The 19,993-nt window shown below is 36.3% G+C and overlaps 1 protein-coding gene across 3 annotated transcripts; it reads left to right on the top strand.

Annotated features, from left to right (window-relative positions):
- Window positions 1-102: 102 nt before the first annotated feature.
- LOC123533660 (TRMT1-like protein) lies at window positions 103-19,747 on the top strand. Of its 3 annotated transcripts, none has more exons than XM_045315408.2 (9): window positions 103-157; window positions 7,876-8,015; window positions 9,664-9,746; window positions 10,350-10,584; window positions 10,947-11,162; window positions 12,191-12,381; window positions 14,552-14,630; window positions 15,380-15,799; window positions 17,654-19,747. In XM_045315408.2, exons 2-9 carry the CDS (start codon window positions 7,912-7,914, stop codon window positions 17,787-17,789), a joined length of 1,464 nt encoding a protein of 487 aa, XP_045171343.2. In that variant the 5' UTR covers window positions 103-157; window positions 7,876-7,911; the 3' UTR covers window positions 17,790-19,747. The 3 variants fall into 3 exon arrangements, with proteins under 3 accessions (XP_045171343.2, XP_045171344.2, XP_053375311.1); XM_045315409.2 differs by lacking the exon at window positions 103-157 and adding an exon at window positions 158-204; XM_053519336.1 differs by lacking the exon at window positions 103-157 and adding an exon at window positions 5,325-5,559.
- Window positions 19,748-19,993: the final 246 nt, after the last annotated feature.

Here is a 19,993-nt window from a genome sequence, read left to right as displayed (position 1 = left end):
ATACAAGTATATTTTTCATTAAAATCAACAAAATATTAAGTAATATTATTTCGGTAAAATCTAATTTTATGTTAATATATTTTTCTGGTTTCCGGCTTAAAAAACAAACATTTAACTAGATGCAGGAAACCACGCCACCGGTGCAGTATAATTACACGTGAGTTGAAAATACATTTTTTAAGGTTTGCATGTTTTTAAAAGAATGTAAGTTAAATCAGCAAAGAACAAACAATGCACGAAAATGATGAATTCTGAATATTGGCAATTTTAGGCTTGGCTATACCGATAGAATACCGGACGTTTCCCCCCCCCCCCAAGACAGTTCCCCCTTAAGACATTTCCCCCCCAAGACGTTTCCTCCCAAGACGTTTCCCCCCCAATTTAGTTATACCCAAGACGTTTCACCCCCAATTTTTAAATAATTTGTTTCTTAAACAATTTCACCTTAATATTAAATCTTGGATTGTATTGAAATAAAGTGTACATTTGTATTGAACTGCAGCAAGTATTTAGTGATATAATTTGGACATATAACTCTTATTGAGTCGACCTTTTATCCCTTAATTTCATCATTTATTTTGAGATTCGGCCTCAATGAATATGGTTAAAAGCTTTCATATATCTATTAACAAAAATTATCTTTTACTCCAGTTCCTGTTCTTTATGATTTTTTAATCAATATGTTCATAATCTGTTCAAGTCAGATGCAAATTCTCAGATATAAAAATGTGAACTGCCTTAGTTTAGCACTTAAATTATCAAAAGGTGTGATTTACACCTTTTGATTAAATTAACACCTGTGATTAAACACACAGGTGTTTAATGGTTATGATATTTATGGCACAAACCAATTTGCAGGAGATATTTTCTATATTGAATGATTTAGATAAAAGTTTTGGACTTCTCCTGGGCCGCCGAGACGTTCACGTCGTGGAGAGGGAACATATGTCGCTAACTAGGTCAACATGTATATTGTCACGTATATTTGTCATACCGCTTAGTTAGCGACACATGACTGACATCGGCGGTAGTGGCCCTAAAAAGAGTACAGCAACCGAAGTTAGATCATCTCGTTGAGCTACCACTGTCGACTACACATCCTGTTGCCGGGGCACTTGGGTTCGTCACCATCGTTCTCCAACTTCGACGTCTACCGGCTTTTACCTTTGTTTTTACCCGAGCTGGATGTCCATGACTATATATGGTACACGGGCGTGTTCATCTGGCAGGATGAGTCGTACGGGGTGTGCGACTTTTCATCCGACGCTTTTATCAACTACCGATGGATGTGGAAGAACTAACAGTATTTAGAATAGCATGATCGGCTGGTTCGATTATGCTCGGATTGACCTACGGATTGACCTACGGGAGAGCAGAAGACTGGCGTTCCGGCTGTAACAACGATGAGCAGGCTGCAGGGACAACGGAGATAGCTTCAACGAGATGGCATTTCATCGGCCATTACGTTTTAACATCATGAGGGCGGCGGCGAGGCGAAATTTAGCACTAGAAGGCGTAGTACACCATCATAAGTTAGAAGACCGAACTGAAGTCAGCATAATGACGTCATCAAAAGTCGGACCTTCAAGGCTACCGTGAGATGACTCGAGAATTTAACAACATTAGATGATTGCAACTTTAGACGATAACAACTTTAGAAGTAAACAACCTTAGACGACAACAACCTTAGACGAATAACAACATTAGACGATAACAACATTAGATGATAACAACCTTAGAAGAAAATAACTTTAGATGAACATAATGATATTAGACGAATGCTCGCCCATATGGGAATACCCGGTGGCGAGGATAAATAAACGGAATCACACACACACCAAAGTTTTGGACATTTATGGTATAATCACCAGGGACACACAGTTAAAGTGACCCTTATATGTCATTCAAAGCAGTGACACAGTCAGAAAATAATAAAAAAGAAAGGGAATAATATCAATGTTATAAATCATATCTATAAGTTGCAATCCCCATTAGGGGTGGTGGTTGGCTATATATGTTTATATGGCAACTGCTACGGATCGTGTTATAATTGGTAGAAAATGTTGTCCTTATTTGTTTACAGCCATAAGCAGCAAACAGATGTCAACCAAAAATATCCAGCAAACATTAGTAACTTCCCTTTGCCAGGATTCAGGATTACGCCTGGTCTAGTTTACGCCCGTAATTTTTAGCTCATCTGATTTTTTGAAAAAAAATGATGAGTTATTGTCATCACTTGAGCGGTTGTCGGCGTCGGCGTTGCCTGGTTAAGTTTTATGTTTAGGTCAGCTTTTCTCCTAAACTATCAAAGCTATTGCTTTGAAACTTGGAATACTTGTTCACCATCATAAGCTGACCCTGTATAGCAAGAAACATAACTCCATCTTGCTTTTTGCAAGATTTATGGCCCCTTTTGTACTTAGAAAATATCAGATTTCTTGGTTAAGTTTTATGTTTAGGTCAACTTTTCTCCTAAACTATCAAAGCTATTGCTTTGAAACTTGGAATACTTGTTCACCATCATAAGCAGACCCTGTACATCAAGAACTATAACTCCATCTTGCTTTTTGCAAGAATTATTGCCCCTTTTGGACTTAGAAAATCAGTTTTCTTGGTTAAGTTTTATGTTTAGGTCAGCTTTTATTCTAAACTATCAAAGCTGTTGCTTTAAAACTTGCAACACTTGTTCACCATCATAAGCTGACCCTGTACAGCAAGAAACATAACTCCATCCTGCTTTTTGCAAGATTTATGGCCCCTTTTGGACTTAGAAAATATCAGATTTCTTGGTTAAGTTTTATGTTTAGGTCAACTTTTTCTCTTAAACTATCAAAGCTATTGCTTTTGAAACTTGCAACACTTGTTCACCATCATAAGCTGACCCTGTATAGCAAGCAACATAACTCCATCCTGCTTTTTGCAATAATTATTGCCCCTTTTGGACTTAGAAAATCATTTTCTTGGTTGAGTATTATGTTTAAGTCGACTTTTCTCATAAACTATCAAAGCTATTGCTTTAAAACTTGCAACAGTTTTTCACCATCGTAAGTGGACACTGTACATCAAGAAACATAATTCTATCCTGCTTTTTGCAAGAATGATGGCCCTTTTTAGACTTAGAAAATCGTGGGTAGGACAATATTTCTATTACACAAAAAAAATCAGATGAGCGTCAGCACCCGCAAGGCGGTGCTCTTGTTTACGCCTGGCGTACTCATTTGCATATTACGCCTCAATTTACACTTGGTTTACGCCTGGTTCATATGATTCCTTTGATACTGCAGTTACGCCTGGTTCTTGTAAAGTTTACGCCTGGTTTCCATGTGGTGACCAGGCGTCACACTTCGTATGGGACTAACAAATATTGAAAAATAGCAAATAGCTTGACCCTTCTCATGCTGGGCATGATTGATTCTGCCTTTGCAACCAGTGTAGATCTTGATCAGCCTACACATTTTGTGAATTTGATTCGTTAATTTGTAAGAATTGAATCATATCAACAATTTTCTTATGAGCCTCGAATATATTGTTAATGTCCCCGATGATTTTTACATTCATGAAATGAGTGAAACAAAAATTATTTTTTTTATTCTGATCTGTTAAATTAGAACATAATTATGTAATAAATGAGTTTTTACTTGAAATATATATTGGATAACTAACAATGTAATCATGGTCTAAATAATGAGTAATTGGTATTTTTATATAGAAATGCTATGCGAAAAGGAGTTATATTTTTCTGCATACTGAATATAATGCTTTTTTTCAACACAATATTACTAAAATGGTTAAATCACAAATAAAAATGTTTTCATGAAAAGGAGTAATATTTTTTTAAATTACTGACTGACGCATTTTGGTAATAATATGAAAACTACAATAAAATGCTAATGTCAGCAAAATTATCTTAGACACAAAAATAATAATCCTAATATGACAGGAAAATATCCTAGTGTAACAGTTGATGCCATTATACAAAGAAAACTCCTTTTCGCACAGGGGAAAACTTCTTTTTGAATATGTTAATTGTTTTCAGAAAGGAGTAATGTATTTCTAAATACTGAATATTTTGCAATTAGAATCGCATGCATATTTTTCTGACATTTTAAAAATGAACGAATAAGCAGAAACATATGAACAGAGAAATATATAACTTTCAATTTAATTGATATTTCTCAAAGTAATATTTGAGTGTAATAGTGTAAACAAATTGTACTGACAATTCCCTTGATGACTGTTACAGAAAAGGATCCACTGCATTCACTTAATAACCTGTGTTAAATGGTAATTTCTGAAGGTGATAAATGCCACATTTATTATGTGAGATAATCCAATCAAACATTTAATTTAGAGTGAAGACTTCATTTAATCTTTAGATTATATTATAAAGTTCTGAAAGAAAAGTAAATTTTATTATCAAGTACTTCTTGTAAATAAAATCATCTTCAAATATAATAAGTAGGTCACAGAATTTAACTGGGAACGTTAAGTGATGAATTTCTTCTTTATATTTTTCCCATTGAAAAGCAGATCATAACATCTATTTAAAGTGTAAGTGATGCAACTCTAAAATTTAATGATATTAATGGAATATCGAATAGCAAATATTTGACTAAGACTAGAGTACCCAAAAATCCTACCATTTTCAGGAGGTATACACGTCAAAGAAACATAAAAGAAATCAATTTGCGTAATCCATATTTCACTTTAGCAAACTTCAAAAAAACAGAACTTTTTTTAATGAGTCAGAGTGCAAAGTTTGTATATATATATATACAAATGTATATCTATTTAAGGTACCTTACAACCACCATGGGCTAAATTAATGAATAATTGGTATTTTTTTCCAATTCATACTAATTATTATTAATATCAAAACTTGGATAATTTTAACAAACTAAGTCTTTTTATTTTTTTTTTAACTTTCAAACATCAATGGCAGTTATTATATATTGATCTTTATTAATATTTTCCTTTATGTTTTTCTGATAAACATAACCTGTCTCCTTACGAAATGTTGGCATTTTTCTTATATACACATTTTTAGAAAAAAACTGCATTATCTTTTAATACTTTAAATGAATTTGGGGGGTGAAACGTCCTAAAAGCTGAGACAATTCCCCCCCCCCCCCAAATGGGGGGGAAAAGTCTTGGGAGGAAATGTCTCGGGAGGAACTGTCTTGGGGGAGAAACGTCTGGACACCATACCGATATACGAGAACTGTCCTACTCGCCACAACCTAGTCCAGATAATTGTACTCAAGAGTTGAATTTTTGACTGGTGATATCCCCATCCTTAATAAGCAAAATAATAAGTAAGAAAGTTTAAAGTGGAATTACGCGCATTTTTCAAGTAAAAAACCAGCTGAAAATAGATGTCAGTGTAAAAAGGGTGGAGAAAATTATAGCTTTTAACCCAATAAACCAAACTTCCTGTTACCAGTACGAAATAACTTCCAAATATGACTTTTTCTTATTTTGACTGGGGCAGTCTTTTTGAGAAAAGTCAAACTGCACGCAGGAGTTGCTTCCCTTCAACTTCTGAAATCCTGTCTATAGGTAAGGGAGATCACTGCGTAGAAGATTGAAGAAAAGAACTATTATTTTATTAGTCTGATTTCTTTATTTCTAAAGCATCAACTTCAAATACTTAAGCGACATTATCATTAATATAACACATTTAAATGTGCAGCAACCGAAGATTGCTTTTATAAAACATTCACCAAAAACACACTATGTGCAGTAAGGTGCGCATAATGCCACTTATTGTATTATTTAATTTCGTTCTTTTATAAAACATATACAGATTTGTCTTATTTTTACAGAAGAAATATTCTGTAAGAAGATCATATATCTACAGTACTGGTAAAAGTATAATCCCCCCATCAAGAAAAAAAAAAAAAAGAAGAATTGCCTACCAACATACCCAACATTAAAAAGTAGTGTCGGGAGACAGCAAACAAAGACTTCTTTAAATGTGGCCTTACAATATTTGTAGCCAATATAATAGTACAATACAGTGAGAAAATAACATATTACAGGTTTTTTTTTCCTTCATAATAGGGGCCTTTAACAGACCCCTTCCCCTCAGGAAATTTCTTTTAAATCATACAGTTTTCCCCAAAAATTGACTTTACATCAGGTTTTTTATTCCCCTTTGCCCAAATATCGAGCTGTTTTTCCCCCCCCAAATCACAGGCCTGGGCCCCGTCCCCTCCTGGTAAAAAAAAACAAACCCTGTATTATTTTTATTATTTTAATTTTCTGAAGATGACATAAATCAATACAGATTAATTTTCAAATACTGTCCTAAGAGGTTATTTTTCTCGAGAGATTTGTATATAAAAAAAGGATCACTTGACAAAATATTTTTCACATAATAGAAAATGTCCAATATTTGTTACTATATTTGCAGCCAGGATCTGTGTCAGACTTGAGAAGTAAGTAAGATTGTTTAAAAAGAGAGTTATCATTTTGTTAAAGTATATTTGTCCCATATCTGAGCATATTAAATACGGAAAAATTGACAGGAAACAATAGACTTTGCTATTTATGTGAAATGGACAACATTTCTGGTCAGACTAATAACTTTAATGTGTAATTATTAAAAAATATTAAATTAACAATCGTCACAATTACACAATTGCCAAACAGAAATATCACACCACCATTATTCACTGTTCCTACACAAAACCATATGATTCACATTATACAGTAGTTTCAAACTTAAATTTCTTATATTAACAAAATAATTTTTTTGGCTCATGTGCTGAGGATTGGTTTGTAAATGGTGCTCATTTTCTTTAACAAGGAACTTGAAGACATACCCCCTGCAAGGTAGCTCTTAAATGCATACTTTACAGATCAAGGATAAAAATGAAAATTTGCATACAAATAACTGATAGAATTATAGTTTAAACGAGAGCTGTCGCAGGTCAGCAATGCTCGACTATTCAACAGCCTTGTCAACTGAGTGAATATAAGTAGAAAAAGGGGCATAATTTTGTAAAAATGCAATACAGAATTATGGATCCTATACAGTGCATGTCAGATCATTATAGTGAACAAGTGTGTTAAGTTTCAATCATTTCCCATTAGTGGGTACTGAGATACCAGCTTACATACAAAAACTTAACCAAAAATTGCTAAGTCAAAAAAGGGGCATAATTTTGTAAAAAAAAACAAAACAGAGTTATGGAGCCTGTGCAGTGCAAGTCATTTCTTCAAAGTGAAGAAGTGTGTGAAGTTTCAATCCATTCCCAAAGGGGTTACTGAGATACCAACTTACATATAACAACTTAACAAATCGAGACGCCAATGTCAACAAATGGCAAGTCCAATAGCTCTACCTCTATTCTTCGAATACTAGTAGTCAAGCTAAAAATGATATGTTTTGACAGAATTATTGGTTTATATTTTTGATATTTTTTTGCACAAACTTTGATTAGATCTGAGATAGAAAATAATTATGCTTATAAAATTCAAGTCATGTGTACATTCGCGTAGGAACGATCTCAGAGTTGTGAGGGGGATGCAATGGGTTGTGACTATAAATATTCGAAAATATTCAGACAACCAAAAAGAAAAAAAACCAAAAAAAACCAACGTTCATCTCCTTATTGTCAATAGACATCTCACCAAATCCTTATTGGTTTATCTATCTCTCAAATTGACTTTTTTCCCTTTATCTACTCTGATTTCTGAGAAAAATTAGTTCTTTGGGTCAAGAGTTTGGGGGAGGGACCAAAGCATATGGTGGGCCCCCCTCCCCCCCGTCTCATAGTTGGGGTGTGGGGGGTTGCGGAACACCGCTGGTCCCCACTGCTCTTGGGTCTATGATGTAAACAGCAACTTCTTCATTTTGTGTGATTTCAGAGTGTTTTAAAGAAATAAAGAGGAGTGTTGACTAAGATGCCTGAAACAGTTGTAGAGAATGGAGTCCAGATAGAAATTCCTGAAGGGCTAAAACCGTCAGAACAAGTGAAATATTACAATCCAAGATTAGCAATACTCAGGTAAATTTGCTTGGGAAAAGGAGATTTTGCTTTGGAAAAGGTATTTGCTTGGGAATACTATATTGTAAGGGAAGGGGACAATTATTTAGGCTTATTAAGGAAAAAAACAACAACACCCAAATGTGTTTCTGATGTAATTATATATTTATTTGATTTAATTATTGAAATATTCTTGGACTAGGTGTTTTTTAGCCCACCTGTCACGTAGTGACAAGATGAGCTTTTGTGATCACCCTTCGTCTGTCAGTCATCCATCCATTGTCCGTCCGTCCACAATTTCTTGTGAACATGATAGAGACCACATTTTGCAATCGATTTTAATCAGACTTGCACACAACTTGTATTGGCGTAGTATCTCGGTTCCTTTCGAAAACTGGCCAGATCCCATCATGGGTTCCAGAGTTATGGGCCCGTAAAGGGCCAAATTTGCTATTTTGGCTTGTGAACACGAAAGAGACCACATTTTGCAATCGATTTCAATCAAACTTGCACACAAATTGTGTTAGCATAATATCTCGATTCCTTTTGAAAACTGGTTAGATCCCATCATTGGTTCCAGAGTTATGGCCCCTTAAAGGGCTAGAATTTGCTATTTTGGCTTTTGCAGCCATAATTATAGAGACTTCCTTTATGGTTTGATTTGATACAAACTTGCAAATTATCCTTAACAACAATAGATCTTGGATTCTATGATGATACCGTCAGTTCCAGTCATAGGTTCCGGAGTTACGGCCCCTGATTGACCCCTGAAAGAGCCAAAATTTGTTAATTTTTACCTTGTGAACATGATAGAAGTGACATTTTATATTCGATTTTAACCACACTTACACACAATTTAAGTCACAATAAGATCTCGGTGTTCTTTTGAAACCTGGCTAGATTCCATCATTGGTTCTAGAGTTACTGCCCCTGACAAGGGCAAAATTTTCTATTTTGGCCCTTTCAGCCATATAGAGGTTTCATTTACCTTATCTTCATGAAACTTGATCAGAATGTTTATCTTGATGATTCCTACGCCAGGTTCAAAACTGGGTCATATGGGGTCAAAAACGAGGTCACCTGCTCAAATTAAAGGAAAAGCTTGTTAACACTGTTTAGGCCACATTTATGACCCTATCTTAATGAAACTTGGTTTAAATGTTTATCTTGATGATTCCTAGGCCATGTTTGAAACTGGGTTATATGGGGTCAAAAACTAGGTCACCACCCAAATCAAAGGAAAAGCTTGTTAACACTGTAGAGGCCACATTTATGGCCCAGTCTTCGTGAAACTTTGTCAGAAAGTTTATCTTGATGATTCAAAGGCCAAGTTTAACAGGTGAGCGATATAGGGTCAACATGGCCCTCTTGTTATTTTTTCTGGTCATTTGGGATCACGGAATCCTCGCAATTTTACTATGATAGAATTCCGCTTGAAGTGGTGCCAGGGGGACTTGATCAAACCAGCTCTGCTGTTATTTTGCGTGTTTGCATTCTTTACATGTAAGGGATCTTTCATATTTTATTGTTATGATAGAGATCTGTGAAACCGAGTAACACATTTTCTATACTGAGCACTGATGAGGAATTTTGACAGATGGTTAGAAACAAATTAACTACATCGTAATAACTTAAATGTCTTAGATTTTCTGTTACAATTTTACCACAGGGAGGCAATTCTTGCAACTTTAAAGATTGAAACTGACAATGTGGACAAACAACTTCAGTGTCTAGATGCTTTTTCTGGATCTGGTAAGTGTAGAAATTATCCAATTTTTTTCTTCCAAATAGGAGAAAATACAACATAGAGATATTATTTAATGGAAGCTAGGCTAATTTCTTCTTTGGAAATTATGGCTGTATAGCTATTAAAGAGTACTGTACTTATACTTCATGTAGTAGTTTGAGCTCAGTTTGAAATCAAGTTATGGTTTACCAAAGGGAAATTACTCGATCCACTCTGGCTTGATGTCCAGAAAGCATTCATTTAGCATAGTTCAGACAAGCTTTATGATTTAGGAGCCGCTGTAGTCAAGTGGATAAGGTCGCTGACTTCAAATCCCATGACCCTCTCTGATGTTGGTTTGAGACTCGCCTGGGGCATAGAATTCTTTATGTGAGAAAACCGTCCAGCTTATTTGCGTAAGGTCGGTGGTTCTACCCATGTACCCACCTGTAATGAAGTAATGCCCAGAGAGCCACCAGGGGTCTTCATCCACCATCAAAAGCTGGAAAGTCACCATTTGATCTATAAATGTGTCAGTGTGACTTTAAACGCCAAAAAAAAAAGAAGAAATATTTATTGTTTAATTTCTGACTAAATGAATTCAAATAATAATATTTTGTCCCCATTAGGCATTACTGGGTTGCAGTGGAAGTTACATTTAGGGGACAAGGTCCATGTTGTCCTGTCAGAGGGGACACAAGTGAAGACTTCATGTGCACTGAATGAAATACAGCAGACTGATTGGCTACTGGATCCGTCACACATCCCTGGGCAGTTGCCAGCTGAAAAACAAAATAAACAAGAAGTTCATGTCTGTCCCTACAAAACCAATGTAGTGTTACATGAAGAAGCATTCAATTTTGTGTATGCATTTATTTTTTCCCTTGATATTTAATCAGTTTGTATTATGATGTGATTTACGCACTCTTGAATTCTTTATTCAGCAAATAACCGTTAAGATAAATTAATTTCATAATGTTTCTTGAGAGTAAGGTGTAAAACAGATGATCATGGTCTGCACTGTTCATTATTCAGTCAGCATATTTTCAGTGAAATACCTTCAAATAAATGGTACTGCCTAAATTGAAAGATAGACCAGTCCATTTTAGAAATTTAGCAGAGTGAAGGTCAATTCTTGATTCTAACTAAAACCTAAAAGAGATACAAAATTAACACAGGTATGTTAGTGTGAGCAGTTTATAAAATAAAATTTTATTTATATCCAGGTTTCTTCAGCAGCTGTTCAACCATATTGCTTTATATACAGACTCGGTGTTCTCAAACCTGCGTCACAATGGCATTGCATGTTTCTTGATACCAAACATGACCAGTCCATGTTTCCGATCACCCAAGCTCATACAGAGGTTGTACAATGCTCATACACAGAAAACAGAGTATGTGGATGAACTTGCAGTGAGGGTTTTCATTGCAGACATCGCAAAGTAAGGATTTGTCTTCCATTGAATTATCATCAGTTTCTGCCATGGTATATTATGAAGTTACTGAATGGCATGCTTGCCAATGGGCGAAATTATTGCCAGAGGTCAGAACTGAAAGACCGATGTCAATAGTTTGGGTTTTTGACCTTTCGGACCATCATGGTAAACTTTGATTATTGACTGGCAAGCCATTCTCTAAGTGAATTCCAGTAATAGTGTAAAAAGAAAAGAAAGGTAAATCTGCATTTAGAACACAGTTATAACTTATAAACCATAATTATTTGCATTCAGAATTTGCATTTCCATGTTTCTTGTATGATTGTGTATACCTGTCCTGTAATACATCTGATGCATACTTTGGCTATCTAGCTGTTTGCCACCTTAAAAGTTGAACATGATGTAACAGTTTGAGATGCTATATAAATTATGTTAGTAGAGGTATGGCCTGGTGTTACATTATACAGTTGAGTTTTGCTGGATTTTGATTTGTCTTTTCAAATTCTTTTTGAATTTATTTCTGTAGAAACAGTTCTGCTTAAATGAGATGGTCATTTGTTACTTGACCCCTAGATACAAAGATTTTTGGGCTATTATTGGAGTCAGGCATGTCCGTTTGTCTGTCCATTTTTGTGTCTGCTCCATTATCTTCTTAACTGCTGCACAGATTTTCTTAAAACTTGCGTCTTTTATTAACTGTCCTAATCATGATGTTGTGCAGAGTGCACAACCCAGGTCACATGGTTCAAGGTTGGAGGTAAGAAGTCAAATAGCACATCTTTGTGTTCTGTTTACATTCAATAAACCATTGAAAAGAATTTCATAAAAGGAGCATCAGTTGTTTCGCTCATTTAGCTGATATGCAAACATTCAAACCTGACCACTAGGTCAAGGTCACACGTGAAGGTCAAAGGTCATCACAACATCTTAAGTTACTTTCCCTGTATCAAAGCGGTCCTTTGGGATCATCTTTAGTGATAGCTCTAGTTGAATTTGCATAGTTATTATCATTTTTTTTTTTTTTGAATTCCCAGAGTAGCAGCTAGGCACCTGAGGGGCATTACTGTGTTGTATTCCATTAGTGCTGGGGACCATTTCCTTGTAGTTGTCAGGGTAACTAAAAACAACAAATCAGCAATCAGCAGCATAGAGAACTGCAGATCAATCCTCCATTGTCTGATGTGTGAGGAGAGAATTGTATGCCCACAAACAAACTCACCAGTAGGTAAGTAAAAGATGTCATTAGCTCGACTTTCCGAAGAAAATGTAGAGCTATTCCACTCGCCCCAGCGTCGGCGTCGCGGTTGGTTAAAGTTTTTGATAAAGTCAAATATCTCTGTTACTATCATAGCTATTGACTTGAAACTTAAGATAGTTATTTACTATTAAAGTTTACACCAGGAGAAACAATCCCCATAACTCTGCTTTGAATTTTGACAGAATTATGCCCCTTTTTAACTTAGAAATTTTGGTTAAAGTTTTTGATAAAGTCAAATATCTCTGTTACTATCAAAGCTATTGACTTGAAACTTAAAATGCTTATTTACCATCAAAGTCTACACCAGGAGAAACAATCCCCATAACTCTGATTGAATTTTGACAGAATTATGCCCCTTTTTAACTTAGAATTTTTTTTAAAAAAATTGATAAAGTCAAATATCTCTGTTACTATTAAAGCTTTTTACTTGAAACTCAAAATAGTTGTTTACAATCAAAGTCTACACCAGGAGACACAATTCCCATAACTCTGATTTGAATTTTGACAGAATTATGCCCCTTTTTAACTTAGTATTTTTGGTTAGAGATTTCGATAAAGTCAAATAACTCTTGTTACTATGAAAGCTTTTGACTTGAAACTTAAACTACTTATTTACCATCACAGTCTACACCAGGAAAAACAATACCCATAACTCTGATTTGAATTTTGACAGAATTATGCCCCTTTTTAACTTAGAATTCTTTGTTAAAAGTCAAATATTTCTGTTACTAAAGCTTTTGACTTGAAACTCTAAATAGTTATTTACTACCAAAGTCTACACCAGGAGACACAATTCCCATAACTCTGATTATAATTTTGACAGAGTTATGTCCCTTTTTAACTTGGAATTTTTTTACTGGCAAAGCTCTAATTCAGAGTCAAGCACTGAGAAAAGTCGAGCGCGCTGTCTTACAGACAGCTCTTGTTTTTGTATGCCTGTGGAGTAGGGCGTATTAACTAGACCACCTGGGGCGGCAGATGGCTTCCAGAAAATTTGTCCCCTTGCTCAGTTCTTGATCAGTTTTCAACCAAAGTTCACCAGACATAGTCACAGTATTTATGGGCATAATTATTATCTTGGCGACGATTGATAACCAGCTTGAACCTCTATGTCTCCCCCAAAATCAATAAGGATCTTCCTCTAGTAGTACTTATTCAGTGTGTAAAGTTTGTTAGACACAGCTTTATACTGAACGATTTAAAGTCTGAAAACCATTTTTCAGTCTCGCGATTACTAGGGCTTTGACCTTTAACCTATATTATCCAAAAACAATAGGGATCCTCCTCAAGCGGTGCTAAGTCATCAAGTAATATTTGAATGATGTATCTAGTGTACTTGTTTGACTTATAGCCAGGATTGAAATGGAAGAAATCACCAGAAATTTAGTCAGGTTCTTTTGACTTTGACCTTTAAGTGACTGACCCCAAAATCAACAGATATCTTCTTTTAGTTGTACTCAATCATTGTGTTTGAAATTCCAAGCCATAGCTGATATATTTTATGAACTGGAAACCGTTTTCAGTCTCCCAGTCATTGTGATCTTGAACTTTAATTAAAATTCGTATTAAAAGATGTGTGAACAAGTTGTTTTAAGGAACTTGAATGTATTTAAGATAACCCATTTATTGGGTTTGGTGAAAACAGTCCCCTTAAATTACATTTCCTAAATGTTGGAGTCACTTTTTGCTATACATAAATTGAATAATATTTATCACGCTTCATTTGCATAAACATTATTTTTTCTCTCACGTGATTTCCCTTTTTAGAATTCTCCGGAGATTTGTGTCATGTTACTTTAAAATGTGACAGTATGGGGGAGGTAAGCTTATTATGAATTTTCATGAAAATGTTGTCTACACATCAATACATAATTGAGCCGCGCCATGAGAAAACCAACATAGTGGGTATGCGACCAGCATGGATCCAGACCAGCCTGCGCATCCGCGCAGTCTGGTCAGGCTCCATGCTGTTTGCTTTTAAAGCCTATTGGAATTGGAGAAACTGTTAGCGAACAGCATGGATCCTGACCAGACTGCGCGGATGCGCAGGCTGGTCTGGATCCATGCTGGTCGCATACCCACTATGTTGGTTTTCTCATGGCATGGCTCATATGTGTGATCATTAATGGTATTTCAGAGAGACCATATTCGCAGCTGCCATGTGACTGTAAGACAAAACATCCTGGGAAAACAGCTGTTATACTGGGTCCCCTTTGGTAAGCTTCTTCTTCACACAGTGAAGTACAGACAGTACCTTTACATAGTTGTACAAAATATACGTACTGTGATACCATTAATTTTCAAATTCATTTTATTTTCAGTAATTAACCCTTATCCTGCTAAATTTCTATAATGAACTTGTCCATCTTTCAATCTGGACAGTACCAGTCCATTAACTGTTAAAAGGGGTGCTTACCAAAAAGATACTGACTGAATGTCGAACAGTGCAGATCATGATCAGACTGCATGTATGTGCAGGCTGATCATGATCCACACTGGTCGCAAATGCAGAATCAATCCTGTCTAGCATGATAAAGGTTAAAATTCACATTCTGCACAAAATAGCCATTCTGTTGAAAATCACGGAAGTGCATGCCCACAAAATATAATGATGTAATCACTGTAGCATATCCACAGAAAATGAGATTAGAGGTTAGATAGAAATACTTCAGAACTTGCAGAAAGAAATGAGATCTCTGTGAGACATGCAGGCAGAAACTGTGACATTACTTATGACATCAAATATCTTACTTACTGCCACTACACTGTGAGAAGTCTTTCCAGGTTGCGTTGTAAATAAGTAACAAAATTGTCAGATCATCAAATATATTACCCAATCTTTAATGTTGCTATGCTTTAATAGAAAGTGTTTTTGTTTACTTAAATTGCCTCTTTATACAGTGACTCACTTTTCGGGGGATAGAAATTATTGATGTTATGTTGAAAATCAGAATTTAATTTGTAGGGTTGGAGAAATATTCAGTGTTGGCTTCATTGAACGGTTACAGACAAAAACAAAAGACATATCCACGGAAATAGGTATAAAACTGAGAACATTTTTGAATTCCCTATTGGAAGAAGCACTGTGTCGCGGAGAAGCTCAACAGTCAGTCATCAGTGAAAATACGGAGACGGTGACAAAACATAGCAATGTAAGTAACAATGGAGATAGTTGTGAACCGGCAAAGAAAAAGCAAAAGTTGGAGAATGGAGGTGAAAGTGCAAGTGAAATACAAGAAAGAATCACAAATACAGAAAAGGAGTCAGACTTAAAGAACGTACAATCAGTCGCAAATGCAAAGACATTGATACATGAACAGGGTGGTACAAACATGCCTTTATTCTACTACAATATCCAGACAAAGAAATACAGAATCTTACCAAAGTAAGTATAAATGAAATGAAAATGAAAGTATTAAACCAAAAAAAAACAGGAAAAGATCTATATAAGCCTTAGGCTTTCGATCCTATCCTAAGTGTTTTTGTGAATTCTGTTGATTATATATGTATTTTGTAAACTATCTCGCTAATAAAATATGTTTAAACCAAATGTTGAAAGTTTTCTGTCTATAATTCATTTAACATCTTGTAATATATGTTCTATATATAGATACTGTAATAAGTGCTTATGCCATTATAAGACAATGTGACTACCGGGTGAAAGGTCAAGATCAGATTTTGAGGTCAAAGATTTTGTGTCATTTTCCTTAACTGGCCATTAAATATAATATGCATAGAAGGATATTCAGATAACTGGCTACTAACTTTCACCATAGCAAAAATAACTTCTGTTCAAGTAAAGGTATGTTTTTTCCCCCACACCATAAAGTAAGTATAGGTGTTCTATTTAAAGTGCCATTACTCACAGGATTTGCACTTCAGTGTGTTGAAGTCAAATAGCAGGGGGGCATGTATGCCCAGTAGACACATTTCTAATTCAGTACTAAATTATATTTCCAGATTTTTATGCCCCCTCTTCGAAGAAGGAGGGGTATATTGTTTTGCAGATGTCGGTAGATCCGTCTGTCGGTCGGTCTGTATGTAGACCAATCCGTTTCCGGATGATAACTCAAGAACGCTTGGGCCTAGGATCATGAAAATTGATAGGAAGGTTGGTCATCACCTGCAGATGACCCCTATTGATTTTGAGATCTGTATGTCAAAGGTCAAGGTCACAGTGACCCTGAACAGTTGAACTGTTTCCGGATAATAACACAAGAACGCTTGGGCCTAGGATCATGAAAGTTGATAGGGAGGTTGGTCATGACCAGCAGATGACTCCTATTGATTTTGAGGTCAATATGTCAAAGTTCAAGGTCACAGTGACCCGGAACAGTTAAATGGTTTCCGGATGATAACTCAAGATTGCTTTGGCCTAGGGTCATGAAAGATGATAGTGAGGTTCATCATGACCAGCAGATGACCCCTATTGATTTTAAGGTCAGTAGGTCAAAGGTCAAGGTTACAGTGACCTGGAACATTTAAACCGTTTCCAGACAATAACTTGAGAATGCTTGGGCCTAGGATCATGAAACTTGATAGGGAGGTTGATCATGACCTGTAGATGACCCCTATAGATTTTGAAATCTGTAGGCTAAAGGTCAAGGTCACGTTGACCCGGAACAGTTAAACCCTTTCCAGATGATACCTTGAGAACGCTTGGGCCTAGGATCACTAAACTTGATAGGGAGGTTGATCATGACCAGGAGATGACCCCTGTTGATTTTAAGGTCAATAGGTCAATGTCACATTGAACCAGAACAGTAGCTTTTATTTACAGTGAGAAATAATTTCTGTTTCTTGTGAACAATTACTGAATGCATCAAGGGGGGTGCATTTCGTGTTCGACGAGCTCTTGTTTCAATTTACTATTGTCTCCAACCACTTAGGTAGCCTAGTGGTAGAGCGCTCGCTTCAAGTACGGGAGGTTGAGGGTTTACTCCCTGGCCATTCATACCAAAGTTGTTTCAAATGGTAGTAGAAGCTTCCTAACATTGGCACTCGGCATTAAGAGCATAGGTCTAGGACTGATCAGCCAGATGTCAGTATAATGTGACTGGATGGGGTATCATGTCATGTGTCTACCACATGTTATTCCACTGTGGCAGTTCTGTTAAGTTGGGATTTGTGCTCACTGCTACAAGTAGACACTATGACTTAAAAATGGTTGAAAAAGATGCAAAATCCGAACACACATACTAGTGTATAATTAGAAAGGAAATTTTTGTATATCTTGCAGATTGGACAAGTTAGTGATAATGTTACGTGCAGCTGGTTATCGTGCTTGTCGGACACACTTTCAGGATCATGCTGTACGAACAAGCGCTAATCTTAGTCAGCTGAACGAAGTAGTTCACAAACTGGCTAAAAAATGAGGAATATAACTCACCAGTTACCGTGCTATGACAACTGTAATAACAGATGAAGAATATGTCATTAGCTAGTCAACGGCCTTAAAGACAGCTTGGATAACAACAGATGACTAATGCTGGAAGGATAACTACGAATTTTATAAATAAGTTATAAATCCCCCGCCGTGGCGGAGGGATTATAGGAATGGTCTGCGTCCGTCCGTCCGTCCTTCCGTCTTTCCGTCCTTCCGTCCGTCCGTCCTTCCGTCCGTAACAAAATCGTGTCCGGTCCATATCTCCTAGACCCCTTGAAGGATTTTCATGAAACTTGGGTCAAATGATCACCTCATCAAGACGATGTGCAGAACCCATGAGTCAGCCTTGTCGGTTCAAGGTCAAGGTCACAACTCAAGGTCAAAGGTTTGAGCCTGCCATTTTGTGTCCGCTCTATATCTCCTAAACCCCTTGAAGGAATTTTATAAAACTTGGGTCAAATGATCACCTCATCAAGATGATGTGCAGAACCCATGAGTCAGCCATGCCGGCTCAAGGTCAAGGTCACAACTTAGGGTCAAAGGTTTTGAGCCTTCCATTTGTGTCCGCTCTATATCTTCTAAACTCCTTGAAGGATTTTCATGAAACTTGGGTCAAATGATCACCTCATCAAGACGATGTGCAGAACTCATGGGTCAGCCTTGTCGGCTCAAGGTCAAGGTCACAACTTGAAACTTCCATTTTGTGTCCGCTCTATATCTCCTAAACCCCTTGAAGGAATTTTATAAAACTTGGGTCAAATGATCACCTCATCAAGACGATGTGCAGAACCCATGAGTCAGCCATGCCGGCTCAAGGTCAAGGTCACAACTTAGGGTCAAAGATTTGAGCCTTCCATTTCGTGTCCTCTTTATATCTCCTAAACCCCTTGAAGTAATTTTATAAAACTTGGGTAAAATGATTACCTCATCGAAACGATGTGCAGAAATTATGAGTCAACCATGCCAGCTCAAGATCAAGGTCACAACTAATGGTTGAAGGTTTGAGCCTTCCATTTTGTGTCCACTCTGTATCTCCTAAACCCCTTGAAGGATTTTCATCAAACTTGGGTCAAATGATCACCTCATCAAGAACTCATGAGTCAGCCATGTCAACTCAAGGTCAAGGTCACAACTGAAGGTCAAAGGTTTCAGCTCTGTATCTCCTAAACCCCTTAAAGGATTTTCATGAAACTTGGGTCAAATGATCACCTCATGAAGACGTTGTGCAAAATTCATGAGTCAGCCATGTCAGTTCAAGGTCAAGGTCACAGCTAAAATCAAAGGTTTGCCCTTTCACTATTCATAGCAGTGGCGGGGGATTTAGCTGTCTTTCAGACTGCCTTGTTAAAATCAGTATCTTGTGGCCATGCTAGAAGGACAACTTTAATAACAGATGAGGAATATAAGTCTGGTCGCAGTGATGGAAGGACAACTTGGGTAATGGATGAGGAATGTATGGGAATTGCCGCAATGCTTAATGGACAACATTGATTACAGAAGAGGAACTTTAGTGCTATGAGGCTATGCTAGGTCATTTATATGAAGGTGTTATTAGTGAACTACATTCATGAATTGTCAGTTCTTTACAGGCTCATCTAATTAATAAATATGACTAGACTGTGTATCAACCCAAGAAACTTTATTCCTGTAATTAGGTATTCATATGCAGATAGTGAGATACATTCTATCTGAATAACTTTTTGTCACAGGATAGGTGGGTACACAGACCACAATTGCTTATCAGAACAATATTAACAACTTGGTACAATATTTTCAAGCTTAGTTACAAACTCAAGAGTATATCGTATATAGATAAAAATAAAATTAGAAATAATAAAGAAAAAATGTACAGTTGTAAAAATATGCACTTAAAACACAGTTCTATTATCTTTTATAATTACACATTGTTTTCTGTATTATTTATAAATTAAACTACATGTGAAGTTGTGTAATGTTTGTCTGTAGTGACATATTAAAAGATGACTGTCCTCCAAGTCTCAAATACTTACTGCCTTTTTAGCTCACCTGTGCACAAAGTGCTTGGGGTTGAGCTATTGTGATCAGCCACCGTCTGTCCGTCGTCCATTTGTTTGTCCGTCTGTCCACACTTTTTTTCAAACAACATCTCCCTGAAACTGTGTGATGGATTACAGAAGTTCCGTATTTATAGACAACCCTACGAGGATAGGCTAG

Source organism: Mercenaria mercenaria, chromosome 12 (genome assembly GCF_021730395.1).
Source record: "Mercenaria mercenaria strain notata chromosome 12, MADL_Memer_1, whole genome shotgun sequence".
In the NCBI taxonomy this organism is placed as follows: Eukaryota; Metazoa; Mollusca; class Bivalvia; order Venerida; family Veneridae; genus Mercenaria; species Mercenaria mercenaria.
This window is presented reverse-complemented; position numbering and strand designations above follow the sequence as displayed.

What these genes read in the sequence shown, in the direction of transcription:
- LOC123533660 (XM_045315408.2), top strand. Translation starts at nt 7,912, where the DNA reads ATGCCTGAAACAGTTGTAGAGAATGGAGTCCAGATAGAAATTCCTGAA. An exon ending in GAAGAAGCATTCAATTTTGT is followed by an intron (nt 10,585 to 10,946) that starts GTATGCATTTAT and finishes ATTTATATCCAG; the next exon opens with GTTTCTTCAGCAGCTGTTCA. An exon ending in ACAAACAAACTCACCAGTAG is followed by an intron (nt 12,382 to 14,551) that starts GTAAGTAAAAGA and finishes ATGGTATTTCAG; the next exon opens with AGAGACCATATTCGCAGCTG.